The 26,300-nt window shown below is 36.3% G+C and overlaps 1 protein-coding gene across 1 annotated transcript in view; it reads left to right on the top strand.

Moving 5' to 3' along the window:
* LOC133529455 (uncharacterized) overlaps positions 1–26,300 on the top strand; it is a 48,787-nt gene that overhangs the window by 21,763 nt on the left and 724 nt on the right. The window contains exons 2-10 of the mRNA XM_061867166.1: positions 4,437–5,164; positions 19,044–19,259; positions 19,878–20,131; positions 20,839–21,026; positions 22,393–22,493; positions 23,565–23,658; positions 24,628–24,703; positions 24,992–25,147; positions 25,958–26,130. Coding sequence (XP_061723150.1) covers positions 4,663–5,164; positions 19,044–19,259; positions 19,878–20,131; positions 20,839–21,026; positions 22,393–22,493; positions 23,565–23,658; positions 24,628–24,703; positions 24,992–25,147; positions 25,958–26,130 — 1,760 coding nt within the window. The 5' untranslated portion in view covers positions 4,437–4,662. The remainder of the gene's footprint in view (positions 1–4,436; positions 5,165–19,043; positions 19,260–19,877; positions 20,132–20,838; positions 21,027–22,392; positions 22,494–23,564; positions 23,659–24,627; positions 24,704–24,991; positions 25,148–25,957; positions 26,131–26,300) is intronic.

Below are 26,300 nucleotides of genomic sequence, written 5' to 3' on the forward strand. Positions count from 1 at the left end.
TTGACTGGTAGAGAATGCCTTATGGCATTAAGTCCGCCATTTAAACAATAGTAAGTCGTGTAATTAAGTTTAATTAAATTAAATAAATTATATTTCTTGGAGAGAAACAGTGATGCGGTCATTAAAAGATTTGCAGACACTAAAACGAAAATCTCTATCCAATTATGTTTAATGATTTTCATTAATGTCTTCGATAGTTTCCACTAAAGTCTTTTCTTCATTTCACTCATTATTTCTTGCAAATATACTAAACAAGTGTGTTTAAAAAAAAACTTAAAGAAATGGAAAGTAACTTGTACCTATGACAAATTTACCCCACTTTTGAATCGTACGTTTGACATTGTAAGTCTTTTGTAGTAGTCGTTTCACTTTCATATAACTTGTTTTTTAGTTTCCGCCTGTGGTTTTCAACTTCAATGATCTATGTGTATGATATTGCTTACAGTATAACGTTAACTAGTTATATTTCATCATGGGCTTATGATGGTATTTTTTACCACGTGATAATGCCGTACCTGAGAGGCGTAACACTGCAAGTTTAGTGCCAATTTAGTAATTTTAGAGAAGAGATTTTGTGTCAAAATTTGTTCTAATAAGATTTTCGATTAACATAAAATGATATAATGATTCAGGAGGTTTCAGTCACAATTTGTTTATTAATCAACAGTATGTTTTTATTAATAAACAGCGGAAGATATTGTTAGTTGTGACAACATCGTCCGCTCGATATGACAAAAGATTATGCCCGTTTGGTCTTTATATCGATTTAAATGCGATTATTAGGTATAAGTAATACGGTCCGTAAATAACTTAAAGTTTTTTACTTAACTCTTTTGGTAGAAAGGAATGAAAAGATATTGTAAAAGTCCCGTTTTAGCAAATAATAATATTAGTTTATTAAGGCAGAAAGAAACAAAATGCTTCTATAAAGTTGTTAATTTTGATTAAGGAGTTTATTTCAAACCTTTTTGGTTTGCGCTGATGGTTTGTTCTGTTATGTCTGAAAAACAAAATCACAATCAACGCTCCGATTTTAAATCAAATAATTAATACAATGATAAAATGTGACGTTATACGGCTAATAGGTACCACATGGCGGTCGTCGCTTACTCTATTATAAACGACTCCAATACTAATTCGGTGCTACGCGCCGACGGACGTAAGGTAACTACCGTGGAACGTCCACAAATGAACACATGCCGCATCCTAATATTAAACTTCGTAGTACAACGTTGATTAAAGATTGTTGCCCTCGGGAAACGTGTTTGATATGTCAAGAAAGGCTAAACGGGAACATGGAACAGCCAATAAACTAGTAATGTGCCTAGTTTTATAATGTACCTACATGAAATCAGATCACTTTCAAATGAAATTGAATAGGCCGAAATTAAGTAAGTAAATATTCATTTCTCAAGCTTGCTGTGAAATGATGACATGACTTACGTCAAATTAGGTCCGGAAATACTACATATCAGGTGGCATGAGTGAAGATGATATGTAAAGGAATTTCATACTGCCTTACACACCTAGGACTGAAAAGCAACCTTCTTTTGTTTTTTAACGTCAAATTGTGACGCAACGTCTTGGTATCCAACCATCAACTAGCTTCAGTTAGCTTGGTACGGTGATTTGTTGTGCATATTCGTTGCTAAGCAACGGCGGTGGCGCATCGCGCAGGCGCGCGGACTTACGCGCGTCTGGTAGAGTGGCGAGCCGAGTAGGTCGCCACAAAACAAATTGACTATTTTTTTTTGTTTTAACTGCAAGTTGAGAAAAGCACTATACATATTTCGGCGAAAAACGGGGTTGCCGGCCGCGTATCTCTATCCGGCTTCGCTACGCTCAGCTGTATATATCTACTCAGCCAGCAACCCTACGTTTCCCGGCCTCTATAGTAATGTACTATTATAACACCAATAACTATAAATTTTACATACATGTATTAACTTAAAATGTTGAAAGTAACCTATGGAAGATTTAATTATGATCAAGAAAAATGATGACTCGAGGTTACTATAAATAAATTCGTACAATATGAGAAAAACTTGGTGCAGAGTCTGCACTGCAGACTGTAGGCTGAGAAAATATTTAAGCGACATAAAGATTGAAATAACTGTAGGCCATTTCATGCAGCCATTGATGATAATAATAATGGATATAGGTGTAAGTAAATATTTTATCGTATAAATGTTTTGATAGCATTTTAATATTATCTCGATGCCTACGGTGTTACTTGTGATTTCGTCGGTTGACCTCAATAAGCTGGACCACCATAAACTGGTTCCGAGATTTATAGTCAATTTCACATTCAAAGCTCATGGAAATACCCCATGGTCTAAAAACATGGTCAAGAAATATTTGATAAATTGCACACATCTAATGTTTTTTAAATATCGGAGAAAGTTGTGAGATTCTAAGTCCACATTCGAATGCTATTTATTTTTGGGATTAGCAACGCATTTTGATCAGTGGTGGTCGTGTCGGTATCTTTCCAGTGGCCTTGAGGCCAGATGAAAGTGTTTTATTCGTTGTTTTGCGATTTGAGATCGCAAACTCCCTTTTAATTATATGCTTGGTACAGTTGGTACTATCTTCGTATTCATTGTTTCCATTGGTCTCAAAAATTGTCTTTTTAGGGTTCCGTGTCTTTTTAGGGTTCGGTAGTCAACTAGGAACCCTTATAGTTTCGCCATGTCCGTCTGTCTGTCTGTCTGTCTGTCCGAAGCTTTGCTCCGTGGTCGTTAGTGCTAGAAAGCTGAAATTCGGCATGGATATATAAATCAATAAAGCCGAGAAAGTCGTACAATAAAATCTAAAAAAATAATTTTTTTGAGGGTACCTCCCCGACACGTAAAGTGGGGGTGAATTTTTTTTTTGCTTTAACCCTACAGTGTGGGGTATCGTTGGAAAGGTCTTTCAAAACTTATAGGGGTCTTCAACAAAAATTTTTTGATAAAGTGAATATATTCGGAGATAATCGCTCCGAAAGAAAAAATAAATGTGTCCCCCCCCTCTAACTTTTGAATCATAGGTCCAAAAAATATGAAAAAAATCGTGGAAGTAGAGCTTAAGAAAGACATTAAATGAAAACTATAGCGGACATTATCAGTTTAGCTGTTTTTGAGTTATCGCAAAAAGTTTCCCCTTGATAGTAAAAAGACGTACTTTAATTAGGTACTGATTATGCAAATTTGCCTATTTGTTTAACTCGCGTGAAAGGTACCGTTTCATCCCTTGGTTAACAATTTACTATACTTTAAGCTCCAGTTTAGCTTATTGTAACGGAAGAGTAACTACGGAACCCTACACTGAGCGTGGCCCGACATGTTCTTGGCCGGTTTTATTTATGATTGCTGTCAACATAGGTAGAAGCGTTTAGTTTTAATTAACAACGTAATAAGTGTTACAAGTATAATCCTTATTGTTTCTACCTAATTCATGACAGCATAATCTATAATGTTCAATTTCTTGTTACATTATTTAGTTTGTAAATATCGATTATAAATCGTGACTTAGTACTCATTTTCTTTTAACATATTACACATTTGATTAATCATATGTACTTTTTATTCAATATAGTTCTAGTTTTATTCATTACTGTCACGTGAAGATATGATAGGCAATTCATATTTAATTGTATGCAAGACAAACAAATTAAACATTGTGTTTTTGAAAACCAATGTTCAATTATTACAGTAATTATCTCTAAATATTTATAAGCAGAAATGGTCATGATACTGTCAGGCCAATTTGAACGTGCACTGACATCAAACCGATATGTGGCTTTCCATTAGAGAAGGGTCGTTATGCACATGGAGCAAAAGGACTCTTCTTTATGGAAAGCCTCATATGTATTAGAATGTTATTGGGATCATCTCAGTTAGCTGTCATTCTCACGGGCGTCTCACTCGCACTAATACTTGTGCGGACAAGTCTGAGCGAAATGAACGCGCGAATGAGATCTAAGTAACTGATATCAGTTACACTATGATATCATTCTCTTTTAATACTACGTCGGTGGCAAACAAGCATACGGCCCGCCTGATGGTAAGCAGTCTCTTTAGCTTATGTACGCCTGCAACTCCCTTACTCACCGGCAGGAACACAATACTATGAGTAGGGTCTAGTGTTATTTGGCTGTGGTTTTCTGTAAGGTGGAGGTGGACGAATTCTTATATCGGTTTGATGTCAGTACACGTTCGAATTACCCTGTGTGTCAACGACAGCAATTGATTAAGCGTGCTACCAAATTACAGTTGAATGAATTTACTTCACTGCGTGACCAACTCAATTTGTAACATTTCCTATAATTTCACTACCTTTTAAAATCACTTGGTGGAAATGATAGCAGTTTATTGTCACTATTCTATTGTTTGCATTTCAAATGTTTGTCAACTTGAACAATGTGTGTAATTCAATTTTGTCTTATTTTACAGATGTGCCGTCAACTTGTTTTTGGGACAAGCGACTGAGCTCAATTTGCCACTAGACTCTGAAGACTTGAACAATACTGATGCTCACTTTCTTAAATTAATATTCACAATTTACCCAAAAAGAATGGAATTAATGAGCCTATGCAACTACTTACAGATATTGTTTCGCTAGAAGTTAAAAATATATAAACGAAGAAGACTATTGTTTTCGAACAGTTATGCAGTGACGATGGCCCCCGAAAGACGCGACGTATTAAAAACGAGAAGAAGAATAGAAATAAACATATTAAAAATATCAATATTTTTAATATTATTAGTGAACGTGAAAGCGAGTAGTGAAAATGAAACAAATGATGACACATCGAAGCCGAACGATATGGAATCTCGACTGAGAATCATAGGGAAATCCTTAGGTAGATCATTTTTTAGTGACGTGTATCAAAATGGGACTTTTAGGACTGGTAATAATTTATGGGACGACATTTTAAATAAGTGCACGAAAAATCCTTCAGTGAGTTGTTTGCAGAAAAATGTGTATAGTTATATAGATGACAGTTTGAAATTTGACGGTGATGTGAACTTCGGCAGTGGAGTGTGCTTTAAGAAGAATAATGTGGACGTACATAAGTATAGTCAGGAGGCGAATGTGATCTATCTGACGGGGAGCAAGGATGAGGGGGAGGCGAGAGCGGCGGAGGAAGAAAATGAGATCAACGATGACGAAGAGTCTGGTAAGTGTATTTTACTCTGTATTTTCTACACCAATGGTCCGAATTATGAAGCCAATTCACGAACACAGTCCACGCGTGACTAAAACATTAAGATATCATTTTGATGTCAGAATGTAAGTTTGAATTAGCCTCTAGGAATACTTATCTAACAATAGCAGTGAGAAAAAAAACGTCTTTTAATCAAACTTACTTATAACATTTGAATATGAAATTATGACATTTGTATGAAAGTGTAATGAAATATACGTCCGAAACTCTGTTAGTTACTCGAAATGATCAAACCGGGGTCAACAAAAAATATGTTTTCATTGTTCTATCTTATCTAAAAATACATTAGTCTCGCTGTTTATACAAAATAACGTTGTACCTCAGCAAAGAGTGATAAACATAAAAAATAGGAGGAAACTTAAAAACTTTGCTCCCCGGTTGTACATGGGCAAGTTAGCCAATGCAATGTAGCCTTCTGGTAATTCAAATTACCTATTATGATTCTCTCTTTCCTTGAACATACCTAAATACGTATTTAGAAGTATAAAATATTACAGTAATTGAATATCAAGATCAGAACGTAACGCTTGCGCGTAAAGTAGGCAACTGTCTATATAAAATACTTGTGAACCTATTCAGTGTACAATAAATGTAGATACTTGAAACAAAACTTTACATTCAAGCTAACATTCTCAAGATAATTTAGGATTAACATACTAACAGCTACACATAAAGATCTACAATTTTCAAGTTCCTTTTGGTGTTCTCAAAAACTACCACGTCGTTTTGTATCTTAGTTCAATTATAGTAAAGAGCATATTGCCTTAAAACAATGTGTTGGCCGTCACAATGTGTCATATTTTAACACTCATGTCACGTAAACTTAAGTAGGTACATGAAGAACTGTCCGTTCAGAGCCTCGGGGACTTTCTATGGACATAAAACTTACGTCGACCCGCTTTTCCTGGCGCTGACAATGGATCATTCATTGTTTGGAGTCAAGGGTGCAAGGGTTAGAAAGGTTTGCTTTCCTAATTTACATAGTCTATGCAAATTGGGGATTGGAAATTACTGTATTATTAGTCATTAACAGGATTTTGAAGAAACAGTAAGTACATAAATCAGTTTTGATACGATAGAATACAAATACTCTTTATTGCACACCTTCACCACAACAGCATAAGAAGTAGAGGTAAACAACGTGAAGAAGTATCTGACTTGAGAAAAAAAGCAGGTCAGTAAGCCAGAAAAGTTATTTCCTGGTTTACTTACAATTAATTTTGCATTTTTTGGCGTTAAGGGTGAGAAAACTTTGCTTGTTCTGTCTGGGAATGGGAATATAATTATAATACAATTATTCATCTCAGCAGTGATTAACTGAGATTTTAAAGATATTAGTAATATTAGTAACAACAGATAACAATTTGGATGTAAAAAACAATTATGTGAAGACAAGAAATTCAGGTCAGTCCGCCAGGAATGCTGTTTTCTGGTTTACTGACAGCAGTGACAATAAATAATTCATTATTTTTAAGTCAATAAAGGTTTGCTTTTTCCAAATTTACAAGGTTTTATGCAAATTGGGGATTGAAAATTACTATATTATTAGTAATTATATCAGTCATTACCGAAGATTTTGAAGAAATAACTAAATGTACAGAAAACGATTATGTATGTAACAGTCTCGTGAAATGATGTCTGACTTGACACAAAAATCGAAAACGACACGACATGAAAAACAACTTCGATAATAAAATATGTTCATTGCCATGATATGTGAGACCTAAAAGAGATAGGAGTAGGAAAAGGCAGAAAAGGAGAGCCCACCCCCGAATAATGGGATAAGGCTTAGGACAAGAAGATTGCCATGATGATATAATTGAACTCTATCATACTCGTATTAGCGGACTTATATTAAATAAGCTTTGCCTGAGAAAATTTTTATTTAATTTGGCCTAAACGGAAAAATAACGCTCAACGTAGATGATCATCAATGGAAAAATGAATTGGGAGCATTCCATGAAATGGTCTACCGTTGTCCCGCATAAACGCAAATTTTGTGAAGATTTGCAGGTACAAGAGTTTCCTTTTCTGTGACTAATGGTCAGAAATATGAACAGGAAATAAAATGCTTCCGTACGGGACAGCCCGTGGAATGCTCCATTGACGGATCATGATCAGTGTTGGGTTGGCTTTATTTTCTTGCACTATTACATATAGTTAATGCTTTGGAGTTGGCTGATTATATTGTCAGATTTCTGGCTTGGAAAATTGATTGTCTATATGAGCATAATCCACGTTTAGATCTTCAAATCTATGTTGAAAGGCTTCTATGAGATAGTTGCCCAGGGAAAAATCTAAAGAAAAACCCTGCAACCACGCAAGATCACCAATACACTGACTTTAATACTAATAACATATGTTTAAAGCTAGCTTTCTGGACTTTGCATTCCATTGTGTCTACAAGACGTCACTTTCTTGAGTGAAATAAGATGAGTGTGTAGACTGAGTATTCTTAGTCAATAATGTCAATATGGATTTTGCTCAATATGGGTACGTCATTATGAATAATAGTTCCGCCGTTTCTACTAACAACTAAATAAAGTAATCAGCTCCACTCAGAGTGCCAGTTATCAGTATTTTACGGACTTCTTCGAAACACCTTTTGTACTTTACGTACACATAACTGATCTAACTCGTTCAACCTGTTATGAGAATACTAATTATTGTTATTGTTCATATTATTCGCACCATCTAAAAAAAAAAATTTCGTCTGTAATGCAAAGACCATAAAGTTCAGTTTCATATAACAATATAAAGCGATACGTGTAATGCCAAAATTATGAATGAGTCGACTCTCAAGTAATTGATTTTAGTCTTCTCATTTTGAACCTACATCCCTTTCAATAAGAATCATCAAACAAAAGAACATGACAAACCGTTTCCCAAACACAATCGAAATGGAATCTTAAATCAGTAGCAGGAAGATTGACAGTCGATCGCCATTAGCTGGTAGTTTTAGTCTTGTTTTGCTTTCACTTATCACGAAGGCTTTCGACTTCATTTAGCGAGTTTTGGAGATAAATGGTAGAGTTTGCAGCAGGAGAGTAAAACTAGTTTGGAAAGTGACTAGCGGATATGTTGAACCTGTGATAATGAATAGATTCAACATATTTCTTGTTCTTGCGAGATTTTAGTTGTAAATATTTGTTTATTTTAATTTTTTCATCAAAGTTGCTCACAAAAATAGTACTTTATAGCCATGTTTTTTACTGTTTATTAAATTTTCTAATTTAAACTGGATATAAATATAAATGAAAAACTTTAGCTCATATATGTATGTCAGTATTATGAAATGACTATACATTTTAAGACAGAGTAAATCAGTGTAGCCGCTTGTGAATTTTTTAGTTTTTTTATTAACTAATCGTGGAATCTATGAAAAAGCTTTGGATTTTGCCTTTAATTCATTGCATTGAGGAACATTGAGGAATGGACTACTTTTTTGACATAACGTTTACTTTGCTTTTGCAAATTTGAATAATATAACTTTTCTCAAACTTGCTATGAAATGTTGACATGACTTACTTCAAAATTAGGGCCGGAAATACTACGTATCCGGTGCGATGAGTGAAGATGATAAGTAAAGGAATTTCATATAGCCTTACACACCTAGGCCTGTAAAGCAGCCTTCTTTTGTTTTTGAACATCAAATTGTGACACAACGTCTATTCAACCATCAAATAGTAGTAGAATCGTAATTTGTTTTTAGCTGTGTAAATCTACGAATAAAACAAATTGACTTCATTTTTTTTCATTGCAAGTTTGAGAAAAGCACTACACAAATCCGGTCTCGATACGTTCGGCCGTCTATATCTACCAACCCTTCTAGCTTGCAACCCTTCGTTTCCCGGCCTCTATAGTAATGTACAGTCAAACGATTTAATTTGTGACCCATTTCGTACCTTTTCACGGTGACAAACAACATGAAAGTCGCTAGAGACTTCATAATATTGTCACTGTGAAAAGGTACGAAATGGGTCATAATTAAATCTTTTGACTGTACTATTAGCAACTACGTGTTGGTCTGACTCGTAAACAGCAATGGTGCATGATCCACTACCGTAACACAAACTGTTGATTTCCACGTAATGAACCGTGCGTATAAGGATTAATCACGCGTTTATAAACAATTTTAAATACAACTGATCTGTTAAAGAAAATTTTGTAGGCGGCGATTTTTTTGTATTTTACTTTCTTTTATGATAAGTTAATAAAAGGTAAAGTATGATAAATTGATAAATAAGGTGTAACAAAAATAGTGGAGATCCGTTTAAGGGCATATTCGGTATCGTATAATCGTATTCTGATTTTAAAAAAGTAGAAGAGTTTTCTACTTTCAATCAAACTTATTAATTTTCAAGTCCTCAAGGGTTCTTTTACAATTATAAGTTAATACAAAATGTATAGTAACATCATTCTAGTCACATGAAAAATAAATAGCAACATTAATAAATACAACAGCATAATCTACACCAACATAATCTTAATTAAATAATTACTTCAATACAACCAAGATGGCTGAATGGATGTCTTTATGGTTAATAATACATTAAATTTGGAGACGTAAAAGGTCCCTAATGCACAATGTCAGAGTGCTAATACTAATAAGACTTGGAGGTGTGAAGTCTCTCCAAGTGTCAAAATAAAAATTAAACTAGCAGTCTCATAAAGCGCAAAGTTAATATTGCAACTTTAACAACCAATTGTTGGTATGACTCGCAATGGTGCATGAACCACTGTTTACACAAACTGTTGGTCTCGAGAGAGATCTCCACTTAATGAACCGTGGCGAGGAAATTCTTAGATATAAGAATAAGCTTATAACGCTTTTATAATATACTTTAAATTCAACTTTAACTGAATAGTTATAAGATTCAGTTTAAAATCGCGATATAAAATAGCTTTTAATGTCGTCCTTGTTATGACTGTTATTACAGAGTAAGAAACTTAGATAGACATTTAGGCTGGCTTTCCAACGCACTACACATTATAAGTCGAAAATCATCACATCTTACAAAAACATCATCATCATCATCGCTGCGAGTGTGATGGGGACTTTTGGACAAGGCACGTCACAGGACGGGCTGGTTAGTTAAATAATTTTAAGTTTGTGTTTATATAGTGGTACTTGTGTTTTATTTGTTGTAATAGTAGTGATTTATTTAAGTTTCTTTTTGTAATGATTTCATTAAGTAATTATTACATTATGTTCACAATACTTACAAAAATAAATGAAATCCCACTAAAAACATTTCATGTAAAGTGTTGCCAACACTAACATGCGCCTATAGTTTTCACACTAAAAAGTCATCAGATATTTTAATACGAAGACTTTTACTTCGTTAATGGCATATTTATTCCTAAGAAATAATCTGTAAAAACATGTCAAAAAACTATTTACGGCGTAGTATTATATAAATAATTACTCTATACTTTACGGTTTGCGATTGTGCTGCACTCTGGTGGCAGAACATTACAGTAATACTTTGCTCGTTTGTAAAACAAATTACTATTATGAAATAGGTGATCAACATTGCCACTTAGATTTATCTCTCGATCACAAGGGAATCTTAAATGACAATGTAACATCGCAAGCAAGATGCATTTTTATGTCTGTAGGACACATCTGATAACGAAATAAATATATGTACGTAATTGTATATTTCTTGCGCAGTTATGAATTGTGCTAAAGTGCCTTATGTACACATCTTACTCAAAAAGATGTCCCATAGCATCTTATTCCAGTGTAATAAGAGCGTAGTACCATATTTATGAGACGATTCTTTCGATACATATTTTTGCACTTGACTGTAGTACAATGGTTTTATCCTCTTTAAATAACTTTAAAGATTAAAGATAGGGGTTAAAATTTTATTTTTCTACTCGTCGACTATAATGGTTGAATTGGGATTATGTATACCAAACGTCTTCTGTACTACATTTTTTAGGGTTCCGTAGTCAACTAGGAACCCTTATAGTTTCGCCATGTCCGTCTGTCTGTCTGTCTGTCTGTCTGTCCGAGGCTTTGCTCCGTGGTCGTTAGTGCTAGAAAGCTGAAATTTGGCATAAATATATAAATCAATAAAGCCGACAAAGTCGTACAATAAACCTAAAAATTTAATTTTTTTTAGGGTACCTCCCCTACACGTAAAGTGGGGGTGAAATTTTTTTTTCGCTTCAACCCTAGAGTGTGGGGTATCGTTGGAAAGGTCTTTCAAAACTAATAGGGGTTTTCATGAAACATTTTTTGATTAAGTGAATATATTCGGCGATAATTGCTCCGAAAGAAAAAATAAATTTGTCCCCCCCCCTCTAACTTTTGAACCATAGGTCCAAAAAATATGAAAAAAATCGTGGAAGTAGAGCTTATGAAAGACATTAAATGAAAACTATAGCGGACATGATCAGTTTAGCTGTTTTTGAGTTATCGCAAAAAGTTTTCCCTTCATAGTAAAAAGACTTACTTTAATTAGGTACTGATTATGCAAATTTGCCTATTTGTTTAACTCGGGTGAAAGGTACCGTTTCATCCCTTGGTTAACAATTTACTATACTTTAAGCCCCAGTTTAGCTTATTGTGACGAAAGAGTAACTACGGAACCCTACACTGAGCGTGGCCCGACATGCTCTTGGCCGGTTTTTCTCTACTGAGATAAGTATCTCAGTAGACAATTGGTATATAATACTAATTATCATTAATTATTTACGTTTTATACTACTGCCCATCGGCAGCCCATTAGCGGTGGTGGCCGAGTGGATATGACGTCCGACTTTCAATCCGGTGTTTGTGGGTTCAAATCCTGGCTCGTACCAATGAGTTTTTCGGAACTTATGTACGAAATATCATTTGATATTTACCACTAGCTTTTCGGTGAAGGAAAACATCGTGAGGAAACCTGCATACATCTGCGAAGAAATTCAAAGGTGTATGTGAAGTCCCCAATCCGCATTGGGCTAGCGTGGGGACTATAGCCCGAGCCCTCTCGCACATGAGAGGAGGCCTGTGCCCAGCAGTGGGACGTATATAGGCTGAATTATTATTACTACTGCCCATCGGCAGTGAGTTGGAGGTCGTCTTTTATTTATAGGACCTTTATTTTAAATTTATTTATAGTTAGTATTATTATTTTTAAGTTTATGTATAAGTCATTGTTCCATATTTGAATTATACCTTTTTTATAGTGAAAAAAACAAATTTTTGGAGTTAAACATCAGTACGAATCTGTATTTTTCATTATATGTATAACATTTTATACTAAATATGTATTAATTTAAATGAATCGTAGTAAAAGTATTGTATACAATAGTGATATTAAAATTGGTAAATATGTAAATAGACAAAAAGACAAAAACGCGTCCTCCGTTCTGTGGAGGCGTGGCGGCACGTGATTGGTATTTTTTTTATACTTGACTACAGCGTATAGAAATAAATTTGATAGTTGAGTTCGGAGCCCATACATGAAAAGCACGCAATTATAATTTGGTATACGAAATCTTAATTCAACCATTACAGTTGACGTATAGAAAAAATACTAATTTTGCAACGGGAATAAAATAAATAAATAAATAAAATAAAATAAATATTATACGACATTATTACACAAATTGACTAAGTCCCACAGTAAGCTCAATAAGGCTTGTGTTGAGGGTACTTAGACAACGATATATATAATATATAAATACTTAATAAATACATAGAAAACACCCATGACTCAGGAACAAATATCCATGCTCATCACACGAATAAATGCCCTTACCAGGATTTGAACCCAGGATTTTGAGGATTTGGGAATTATGACGCTATTGCATTGCAGAAGTTGATATTGAATAGAAAAATTGCCCTTATACTTACTTGTACAGTCAAAATAGATAATTTCGTACCTTGTCACTGTGACACACAACATGAAACTCGCTAGAGACCTCATACTATTGTCACTGTGACAAGGTACGAAATGGGTCACAAATTAAATCTTTCGACTGTACTATTAGTACTATTACTTAATTGTGTGTCGCCTTAAACTTAAGAATGATTACTTTTTGTTTACCGTAAAACCACCCAACTATAGTCCAAAGCTCCCAACTATGGTCCACAAATAAACTCAATTTTTCTCGTTCAGGTGTGTATTTTCCTATAGTTTTGTAGTTCTAAGGCAAAGTATGTTTATAAATGGAAGGTAAAACTAGGAGTAAACCACAAGGAACATTGGTATAGATACTTAATTTTCTTTTGAACTTGTGGACCATAGTTGCAGTATTGGACTATAGTTGGGTGGTTTTACGGTAGTTAAATGTTATTTACCTATTTATTTTATTTATTTATTTAAACTTTATTGCACACATAAAGAGAAATGTACACGGCGAACTTAATGCCAAAAGGCATTCTCTACCAGTCAACCATTGGGTCAAACAGAGACATTTGTATATGTCGGTGCGGGAAAAAATAATAACAAGTAAAAAGAAAAAAATTAAACGTGAAGTCAAATAATATTAAAGATATATAAATAGTTTAATACTTATAAACTAGCACATATAATTATATACAAATACATAATGGTAAACCTTATTTAAGTTCTTCTGACAGATTGCTTGTTATGTGTTACACTTATCTTTTTACTCAAACTGTGAATAAAACTGATCATTTAAATAGAAAATTCAATCGCCATGTGAATACGAAGGTCGTTTTGACCATAGTAATAACCATTTCATCATAATAAACCTGAATATGGGCAAAATTGAACCGCATGCTATAAAAGTATAAATCATCTAGGCAACATCAATAGAAATTCACATACCGACGCATTATGGGTTGAAATTTATGACTCTTACAAGAAAATTGTTCCAATGAGGGCTACAGTTTTTGTGCTCATCAGTTGGCGCCACTGTAGATGATGGTCCTTTTATCTAATCAACTACTAGTTTAAATATATGTTAATTAACAAAAAAAAAGAAACATCTTATATGTTTAAGGTTATATACACGTCAAATGCTAACAAAATCTGTCATATTTATGTACATTATTTGTCTTTTCTATTAAACTCCACTTTATATTACCATTTTGAATATTTGTACTTGAACCTTAAGTAATTATTTCTATGATAACAGTGTCTAAATTTTAATGTATTAGTACTGAAATAAATGGTTGTAGAAAATCATTCAAATTATTTGGAACACAAAGAGAGGTTTTCGAAATTTAAAATCTGTTATGAATTACGATTTTCATATTGATACGACGAACGATGACGCTTAGTGATCCGCGTAAAATGCACTGCGAGTATTGTAAAGGTCGTATCGAAACATGACCAAAGTTTTTGTTTCAATGTTCAAAGTTTTTATTGCATATAAGAATCAGGTTACATTGCAGGACGAATATACAATTACACATTCCGTTACACTAAGACTTTACCTTTTCAGGTGTACATACATTTGCAACATATATATTTATATATTTATCTAAAGAATAAAAATACTTATGAGTAACTCAAATAATCATTAACACAATAAAAACATTTTTCTATAAGCCACATTTTTGTATTTGACTTGAACAGTTTGAGATCCATATCTTTAAAACGATCAGGTAACTTGTTATAAATTGTAATACACATAATATAAGCATTTTTTGCAGTGTGTGACAAGTTTACATATGGTTTAGGCAATCCGTGTCTGTATTTAGGTCTAGTTACGCGGGAACCCAATGAGTTATTTTCCGTGAATAGGTATTTATATTTGTGAACGAAAACAGAAACTTCATAAATATAGAGATTGGGAAAAGTAAGAATGTTATGTTTTATACAATATGGACGAAATGAATCTCTAGGATGAACTAAAATATGGCTCTAATGCTTATATTTATCAGTGCAGTAGCCCCAGAAAGCTATACCATACCTTAAAATCGAATGTACATATCCATGATATGCTATATATAAAACAATATAAATGGATTATATCGCGTATAACGAATAATACCTTTTTATAGTTTATAACCTAATCTTAAGTTATTTTTCATAGAATATATCAAAAATGACTACCACGATAGCCGAAAGCAATATAATCTTGGATACAGCACTGAGGGCCTACCGCGAAAACCGAAATTCGCAAATTGCGGGGATCTTTCTCTTTTACTCCAATGAAGGCGTAATAAGAGTGACAGAGAAAGATGCGCGCAATTTCTGAACATTGATTATCGCGGTTATAGCCCTGATACTCCGTCGGTTCCTCTCTCTGCGGTTCTGACCACCGGCGGCTTGAGCCCCGCAGATGGTGACCCTAGGTTAGTTTTTTTTAATAATAAGTATGTTTATCACTTTATAAGCATATAATATTTTTGTACGTAAATTTGTATATAAAAAAAATATAAGCCAAAGACGGAAAATGAATAAAGCAATAATAAAAAAGTTATCATTTTATTATGCAGAATTGACCTCATATTTAATAATTGTGTATATATGAAGAGTGTGTTACAAAGTCACACTCTGAGGGCCTACCGCGAACCACGTTTGACGTGTTGCATCTTTGTCGCACTTGTGAATTCATACGTAAGCGTAACAGAAAGGCAACATGTCGAACGTGGTTCGCGTTATGCCATCTGGTCTACATATACGCTCGTAAAACCTTGGCGGCTCAACCACGTAGAACATACAAAGTGCGGTGCACCGCAAGTATAGGCACCGTGCGCGTTGGAGGGTCTGCCATCTTGTGGCCTGAATCGGAAACGTAAACTTTACTTTGACATTTTACGCCAAAACAGGTGCTGCCCTCTGCAGCTCACGTACGGTCTCTTGTGCATTGTAGGTTCTGCCGTCTTGTGGCCGACATTGGAAGCTTAAAATAGCACTTCCAACCTTCACTTCATGCACACTCCCTATTTGCGTTATACAATCGCTGAGGTCAATATGAGTACGAATGGTTATATTATTATGCGAGTAGGTCATTGTTAAACAGTTATACAATAATAGCAATATTCTTTTCAATACACTTGCTCGGAATGTGGAACTTATTGGTTGGCTTTTAGGCTCATAATCCTAGATATTAAACCCGCGTGCTTTTTTAATAATTATCGTTTGCGATAATGTATGTTGACATTTTTATTTTATTTTAGTGTTTTTTTTCTAATTGTTTTAACAATTCCAATTTGAATAATGTATACGTTTTTTTTTCCTGGCAGGTGTTTTGAAAAAAGTTGAATGAAATACGTGTGCTTTGGTCATTTCACACATTGGCTTTCTTATTGTGCACTCGAATTCAGCTTACGCGCACAATACCGCCCCGACCGTAATGACCAACGTAGCACACTTGTATCACAATGTGCTATTATTGTGTTGTTTTTAGATCATTTAAGACTTATGTGTATCAATTACATGTTATGTCATGTCTTTATTAATTTATTAAATCAAAATATTATTATTTAGTTAATAAACTTTAGATATACAAAATATGAAAACATTATGCACAAGTTTTATCATTCCAACCTCGTTATACTGAAACTTATACCTTTAAACGGGCAATTGTTGTATATTTATATATATATTTCGGGGATCTCTGAAACGGCTCACACGATTTCGATGAATATATGGAGGTTTTTGGGGACGAAAAATCGATCTTCTTAGGTCTTATCTTTGGAAAACGCGATTTTTTTAGATTTTTTTTTCGGAGCAAATCTCAGAGTTCCATTTATTTAATCCTGACATTTGGATAAACAACAATATTTACAAAGTAGTTACGTCTAATGCTACAAACTATCGTTTGAAAACTTCATTAATAGCACTCTCCGTAACTTGCCTTCATTTTACAAAAAAAAAAAAAAACAATAGATGCCGTAGATAATGCATTTCTTATATTGATTTCACAAAAAGTCGGCTAGACATAGGGAGAAAGTTTCCTCTTGTTAAGAGGAAAGGGGACGGCCGCTTCTCCATATAAACGTAGTCCCCATTTTCCTCTCTGGATATTGACATTATAGAATATTTTTTTACATAATTTGATGTATATTTACCATAGCTAAGCCCCTATGTTTGACTTTATTAGATTTTTTTGATTATTGTAAAAATCATGAACGAAAAACTGATTTCATACAAATTTTGAAATGCTCCTCTTATTTAGTTAACAATTCGAAAAAAACAAACGTAGGGGCATAGCTGTTGAATTTTTAGATTTTTTGACTATTGTAAAAATCAGAAACGAAAAACAGATTTTATACAAATTTTTAAATGCTGCTCTTATTTAGTTAACAAATCGAAAAAATCAAACGTAGGGGCATAGCTGTTGAATTTTTTAGATTGTTTGAAGAAAGCGTCAACTAAAATATAGGTATGCAAAATTAAACAGGCTTAAAGACGTTAAAATAATTTTGTGTATATTAGAACGTTTTATTTCACAAAATATATACAATAATGTGCAAATGGCAGACTAATGCGAAATGGCATTCTCTACCCTATTTCTTCAATGTTGATCGGGCTTTTTACCGTATTTAAACACTTAAAAAAAATAGACGAGATCTTATCACTGCATTGACTGCATCAATCCTTCAAGCTATCACAAAAATCATAAATAACTTACTCCTTAACACATGACAACACGTAACTTAATCATAATGAGGAGTACTTTGTAATGGAAATCTGGGACAACACGTCATATTGAAAAGAGAAAATCACGTAACAACATTCAATAGAATCTAGAACGTGTAAATACGGAAGAAAGTATTTGAGATTACAATACAGGAGAAATTTAATCATTAATGTATCTTGATATACATTGTAACAGCCTACATTGTAACTTTTATAGGTTAAAAATTACGCAATAAATAATAAATAAATAAATATTATAGGACATTATTACACAAATTGACTAAGTCCCACAGTAAGCTCAATAAGGCTTGTGTTGAGGATACTTAGACAACGATATATATAATATATAAATATTTATAAATACTACTTAAATACATAGAAAACACCCATGACTCAGGAACAAATATCCATGCTCATCACACAAATACATGCCCTTACCAGGATTTGAACCCGGGACCATCAGCTTCGTAGGCAGGGTCACTACCCACTAGGCCAAACCGGTCGTCAAATACCGGTCGGCAATATTAATAGCTAATGTAGTAGGTAACTCTTAAATGTAGGTACTATTTTGAGTTATATCTTTTTTTGCTGGATTATTTGTATTTTTCTAAGGAATTAAAATATCTTAGAAATAAATAAAAATCCATTCGTGTTAATCTTACTATAAAATTAAGTAACTTTTCGTTTACCATAATGAATTACCTTAACAGTCTTAATTTTTCACTTTCATCATCAAAAATAGAAGATAACAATTAAGGCTATTTTGATATTCGACCTTTCACGTCTATTCTTTGTGTATTCTAATCTTCCCATCCTGACCTACGGAGCACAGACTTGGTCCTTGACGAAAGTTCAAAAATCCACCCTCAAGGTTTGCCAACGCACCATGGAGCGTAGTATTCTCGGCGTGAAGTTGACCGATCGCATCAGAAACACTATACGCTCCAAAACCCAAATATTTAGCTAACGTGGCTGAAACAGCCGCCAAGTTGAAGTGGGACTGGGTGGAACACGTTTGCCGTATTCCAGATGACTTATGCCCATAAGGTGGTGACTAAATCAACCACCAGTTGGGCCCCACAAAATCGAACCCGAGGTCGCGGCAAACCTCGACGGCATTGGCGAGATGACCTTGACGCCTTCGACAGGGACTGGTGGGAGGCAGGTCGGGACCGGGATACGTGGAAAGGGAGGACACTCTAGGCTCATATAAGTTAAATAAAAACTACTCAATTTAAGTCTAACACACACTTTCTTTCATTTTCCAGTCAGTCCATTCGAAGAAGTCACGGACGCGCTATACGACAAAGGCATCAACTTCCTGGTCACTCACGACATGAAGCTGACATTACCAGAAACGTTATTCGATGGGGCATCGGTCAGAATATCGCCACGGGCCTTGACGAAAACTGGAGCGCTGGTGCATATAGATCTGGAGCCAAGGCAGACTCAGGGGGAAGGCAGGCTGTTTTTCAATAAGATAAGTAAGTAAATAAAAATATTAATCTTCGGCTTTCGAAATACTTTTCGAAGTGTCTTCGGGCTTGGACAATCATGTCCAAATGGAGTTCAAGGAATGTACTGCAATGCGGAAGAAAGCCAGATTCAACTATTGGGTTACTATACATAGTAGCATTATAGTAAGTAGCATAGCATATTGTAGCATAGCATTCTTAAAATTACTTCCGTGGATACATTTGAAAGTATATTTTGATGTTCAAAGTACAGAAGTAAGTACGTTCAGATGGAGTCGAGTCATGGGTGGCATGGGAAATACTTTCCAATTATATGAAACCAGCTACTACATAAGTTCATAGTTATCAATTGCTGTCTATTTTTATTACCCCTCATGCATCAAATTACACCATTTGGCGGTAACCAGTAATGTCATCAATATCTACAGCCAGTTCGTAGTCCACAAAAGTCAGACAGTTAAAACGCTTTATGATAATTGCTTACCCTTGGAGTGGCAGGCCGTCGATTCCCGACCGAATATATTATTTAAATTTCAAATTTGATTAATTGAAATAAAATCAAAATTCCAATAACTCAAAAACGACACATGGCACTTGAAGAGCTAATAATAATCTTATATTTTCCAGAGAAACAAATAAAGAAGAAGCTGATTACGGCAGCGATCGCGATAGTACTGGTCGTTAAGCTGATAGCACTCAAGCTAGTATTCGTTCTCCCGCTCATCATGGGCGTGACGACCGCGAAGAAGATCTTCCTCAAGCTTCTGCTATTCGTGTTCCCTGCTCTGAGCCATATCTTCAAGCTGTGCTCGTGGTATCACAATAATTACCATACGACGAAGTACCACCACCATCATCATTTGATTACGCATCATCATAAGGTGAGCTTTCAAAATATAGTTTGTAGAATATAAAGTATGGAGATTCTGCGGTAATCTTAAGAACTAATATTTTAGTCTCATGAAGTGAGGATCGGTTCATACATTTCTAAAATGTCTGACTAGAAACAGAGATATTTGAACTTGGCCAATCTTCTGGAAAGGCGTTAGGCAGTTAAAAAATTTAAAAAATGTGTAGATTTTATAACAAATATACCTAGTAGGCCATTTCATCTGTGTCAAATGTTTTAAGAAGAAGAGTTTTAAATGTTAAATGACGACACTTGCATTTGTGGCTGTATAGTCCTATGTGTGTGAGAGAGAGAGATATTCACAACTTTACACACTTTGTGATAACTGATAACCTATTTAGTCTAATTTTACTAATTAACAACCAACTTGCTCAACTTTAGCAAACTAAAGTTGGAGCATTTGGAATCGACTTCCATAAACCTAAAACATGTATCTTCGGGCTTCTAACAAAATAAATTTGATACACCTGAAAACAAGATATAAAAAGAAATTCTTTGAATAGCACACTTTGTGGTCCCTTTGACTCTCTAGTCAAAGCGACCACAAGGTGTGCTGCAAAGTGTGTAGCTGTCTAGCTAGTTCAATCAATTTTCCTTAAAGCACATTGTACCTAAATATTTGGGCTATTTGAAAACAGATCGGTTATCGAGAAATCAAAAAACCTCGTCAATTTCCAGAACCCCCACGCGCCCATCTACCACGCGCCGTCCCACGGCCCCCACGGCTCCACCGTCGTGGTTCGGCCCCACGCCGCCGGTCCACCGACGTCTCACGACCTGCACCATCCTGGCGGGCATGATGGACCACCTGCGTTTGAACACTATCCGCAGGATTGGGAGCTGTCTGGACCTGGACTTGGAAGCGAGTATGTATCTTTTATTAATTTTATTTGATAGTCAGCAAATGAGCGTGAAGCGCTGGTGGCCTAGCGGTAAGAGCATGTGACTTTCAATCCGGAGGTCGCGAGTTCGAACCTCGGCTCGTACCAATGAGTTTTTCGGAACTTATGTACGAAATATCATTTGATAACTATCAAACTGGTAACTACCAGTCGCTTTTCGGTGAACGAAAACATCGTGAGGAAACCGGACTAATCCCAACAAAGCCCAGTTTACTGTCTGGGTTGGAAGGTCAGATGGCAGTCGCTTTCGTAAAAACTAGTGCCTACGCCAAATCTTGGGATTAGTTGTCAAGCTGATCCCAGGCTCCCATGAGCCGTGGTAAATGCCGGGACAACGCGAAGAAGAAGAGTCAGCAAATGAGCACGTGAGCCGCCTGATGGGAAGCTGATCTTCTACTGACTGACAAAATGAGGTTATCGTTTGTGCAAAAACTTTGAAGAGGGCTATAACTGACATGCTGGATAATGATCTGCCAGCATGTTATAATCGTGCTTATCGCGTACAAAGTTGACACGATATGCATAGTTTGTTATGCGAGTATGTATGCGCAACCATAACTAATACGTCGTCCGTAACTTTCTTCGTTGATTTTCTTTGTATCTATAAATGATGACCGCGATCAATCATTGGTTGTAACATTTCCGGATCCCTAATAATTATTGGTGAACTAGAAAAGCAAGCAAGTACCCAATCCAATATCGATTGTATCTTTTTGATCCGAATCCACAACAAGATAATTCCGTACAACATTGATCCGGATTGAACATCCCATTCGAGAAAAACCCAATTAAAAAGTTCCTACTGTGTGATGCCACGTGCATCAGCACTTTCGCCGCCTGACACTTCAGTCGGACGATGCAGACAGCTGGCGCTGCGGCAGAGTGGGCAGCGTTGAGAAAGAGGGCAAATACTCTGTCCTTGAGGCGAATTATTATTTTGTACCCTCGCCTTAGAGACAACGGGGTGTTGGGGGTCTGACGCTATAGCGTTTATAAGGGAGCTGGGACATAGGATTAGGGAGATCTCTGATGCTCGCGCGGGTTCGTACCTGGTGTATAGGTTAGCCATCGCTGTCCAACGCGTAACGCAGTAAGTACTCGTATGATGGGTACCTTTGTACCCGGTCCCGGTCTTTTAGAGATTTTATTTGGCATTGTACTCGTAGTTTATTTAGATACATTTAAGTTATTGTTTTGTGTGTAATTTTTCCTAATGGTTTGTTTACTTTTAATGTGTTTTTGTGTATTAAAATAATGTATTAAATAGTACCCCTATAATGTTCTAAATACGAAGATATAAAAGAATATGACCGCAAATTATTATTTTCAGATACCTAGCAGCAGACATACATCGGAACGCGATAGCAAACTTCAAACCTCACCCAAATGACATGAACGACATTAAAGCTTGGGGATTGGGTTTACCACCAGGTAATTATATATATTTTTCCCGTCCTATAGTATTCTTCGGCAAAAAAGATAGATTTCGGTATTTGAAGCCACTGGTTTGCAATTCGAACTTCATTTCACTGGAGAAAATTGTCTAGAAAAGACGAATTGAGAACCTCCTCCTTTTTTGAAGTCGGTTAAAAATAGGTAATTTCTCATGCTCTGAAAGTGGGTCGTTGTTGTTTTAAAAAGTGTGCAGAAAATAAGACGTTTAAAAGTACAAAAGCGTGTAAAAGTATCTTTTTTTTATACTACGTCAGTGGCAAACAAGCATACGGCCCGCCTGATGGTAAGTAGTTACCGTAGCCTATGGACGCCTGCATCTCCAAAGGAGTTACATGCGCGTTGCCGACCCTAGCACCCCCCCTCGTTGAGCTCTGGCAACCTTACTCACCGGCAGGGAACACAACACTATGAGTAGGGTCTAGTGTTATTTGGCTGCGGTTTTCTGTAAGGTGGAGGTACTTCCCCAGTTGGGCTCCGCTCTATATCTGGAATGACATCCGCTGCGCTGTGCCCTACCATACAAAGCGAGATGACATTCACAATGCCCATACCTCTCTTTTGGACGTAGTTTAAGGACGTACCCGGGTCCAACTATCTCTCTATAGATCATATCATTCACGACTACGAGTGCCTTGACTCGTAATGTCGTGTTATTAAATGTTAGATTTGACAAATCTGCGCGTCATCGTGGATGACACGAACTATACCTCCTATTGATAGAAGATATTGGTGGTTGAGCAGGCCAGGTGTTCCAGAGTCGACGCTCGGGAGACGCTAGTGGGATGGCTCTAAGTGTAAGGCCTGAGTGGACGCTCGAGTTGGGCGTCCAGCGGGGCGGGGCGTGGGACGTGCATGTTGAACAAATGCAACCGTATAGGAGCGGCCACAGTGCACGCTGCTCAAATCACCTGTGAGCCCGACGCCACACTGCACGCAGTGCACGCCCCGCCGAACGTTCCGCTTCGAGCGTCCACTTAAGCCTTACACTAAGGCGACGGTTCAGGAGGTTGAGGACGTTATTAAACACGTTTTAACATGTTATTCCAGGGTCATCAGGAAACGTGGGAGAATATGCAGCCGGCACTAACTCAGCAGCAAATGTGGCAGCTCCCAACGGTCAAAGGATATCACTTGCTGGAAGGTACATATACAGCCTACTGTCTTCAAATACGGGGATTGTAGCTCCTCTATTCTTAAGAATGACTCACGCTGGAACGGTCCGGGTCCAGACCGAGGCTTTCGAGAGCTAGTTTTCTATGACGGGTGATCGCGGTAATCACGTGGTGCGTTCTATAGTAAACAAGTGTCGGACACCTCGACTTGGACCTGGGTCGTTCTATTGTCTACTGTATACGAGTAGTCATCATTTATTTAGAAGAAATAATAATAATAAAAATTTATCTTAATTGATGAAATAAGTAGTTAATATGGAACCATAATAAACTATGTATATTCTCTTGCTGGAGAAAATTATTGCGAAAGTCTTTGGCATTTTGCTTCCAAGAAACTAGATTTTCAAAAGTCTACTAGATTCCGTTCACGTCAAGTCAACGCCAAGTTTTAACATACACCTGTAGGGCTAAGATGGTCGGTGCTTTATCATTTGTCACCATGCCTGTCACGTTCTAACAAGTATGTAAGTGCGAAAGTGACGCATGACATGACGAGTGATAAAAATGCGACCTTGATACCGCTGCAGCATTACTGTTGCCGTAATGCGGTGCGTCATTTCTGTCAGCGGCATTACGGCCACAAATGTGTGATATCTTTTGTTGGCCCACGTTTTTATTTTGTTTCTTTCTGCAATATTTTATCAATAATTTCCGCAATTCGTGGACGGTTTGCTTTTTGTTGAATGTGATTTTAAATTTATTCCAGTATTCTTGCAATAAAATTTTTGGCAGTTGTAAATTTATACGGTTTTGTCAAATGTTTACAACACTCTTACTACTGTTGTCCGTAGAATCGCTGTACTCAGTTTCCGACATTTAATTTAAAGTTAACTTCGAAACGTCGCTTTTAAACAAATATACAACACGCGTTCACAAGATTTAGAAGAATCGATTTTAAATAGCTTTCTGATATTTTACATTTTGACAATCCGTTTCAGACCCGTGGGACCGCCAGGATATCGAAATAAAAAGCCGACAACCAAAGATCCATTACAAGCTGAAAAAGAAGCATTGGTAAGTTTTATTAAGTTATATACAACATATAATTATATATCCTAATTGTACATTTATAACGAGTAGCATTAGTTAATATAATGTACTGGTACTAATTAATTTAACCGTAAGATTACTGCATGTTCACTGGTAGAAGACACTTATATAAGATGTGGTTACCTATAATTAGATAAGCATCAGTCCTGATTGTCATATAAATTTAAGAGCATGTAAGATGTATTATCTGTTGGTAATCCTAAATAAATAAAATAAATATAAATAAATAACATATATACATTTTTTTATCAGATCCGCGCAGCAGCGCTCGCGGCGCGCGCGCCGCCGTCCCCCGTGCGCGACGAGCTCCTGCGCGTGTCGCACGCCAAGCTGTCCGAAAGTAATCGCGTCAGGGCTGAGACGCAGCTAGTAAAGCAACAACAGGAAATTCTCGCTGCTCAGGACCCTGTGAGTATTAATAGTGGAAATATAAAGAAATGTAACCAATTTCTTCAGTGACCAGGGCTGGTTTTGAACCAGCGTCTTCTCCATTTGCGGCAGATAACCACTAAGCCCGAGTCCCGAGTACTGTGAGTATTACTAGGGATCGATACTGAAAGTAGTAAATTGTTCGGTTTCAACTGTTCTTAGTCTGAGAGTACGTCTGAACGTCTATCAAGTTAAACCAGCTTGACAGCACTGGCTTCCCTCAAATGCGACTGGCCCAAGTAGTAAATATGATAAAGATGTTGGAATTTCTTTGTGAGCTGAGGACTTGTTTTTAATAATCTGGTGTGCACATAGTTGAGTCATCGACATATACAATTAAGACATCTTACGATATATTTTATGTGCCATTTGACAGAGTCCACACACTAAGCTATAATATATATTTTTGTGCTTACGATATCTCATAGCAAGGAATCTTAAGATACCTTGCGATAAATAGCTCAGTATATTACGATGTATTTTGGCATATTTCGTCTTTCTCATAATATAGGTGCTAGACAGACACCGATATATACTCATACTCATTTTTTTAATAGCGTACATTGTGTCCCACTGCTGCGCAAAGGCCTCCACTGTCTTCCGCCACATATAATATAGAAATACTTACATAGAAAACATCCATGACTTAGGAACAAATACCTATGCTCATCACACAAATAAATGGCCTTACCGGGATTTGATCCCAGAACCATCGGCTTCATAGACAGGGTCACTACCCACTAGGTCAGGCCAGTCGTCATCGTATTTACCAATAACTATTTCCCACAGGACACGATAGCAGCAGAGCGGTTCTACGGGCAACTCCTGGACAAAGTGGACCATATCCTTAGTCCACTCGGGGCCAGTGACACAGGGTGTAAAGAAAGGGCTGTCTGCGCGCTATATAGGGAGCCCTTCAAACACGCGCCTTACAGCAATCTAGTCTCCAACGAATTGAGCAAGTAAGTGGCTAAAAGTAGACCTACCTATAAACTACGTCCCACTGCTGGGCACAGGCCTCCTCTTTGGGCTTGGGCTATAGTCTCCAGGCTGGCCCAATGCGGATTGGGGACTTCACATACATCTTTTCTTCGCAGATGGTATGCAGGTTTCCGCACGATGTTTTTCTTCA

Source organism: Cydia pomonella, chromosome 21 (genome assembly GCF_033807575.1).
Source record: "Cydia pomonella isolate Wapato2018A chromosome 21, ilCydPomo1, whole genome shotgun sequence".
NCBI lineage: Eukaryota > Metazoa > Arthropoda > Insecta > Lepidoptera > Tortricidae > Cydia > Cydia pomonella.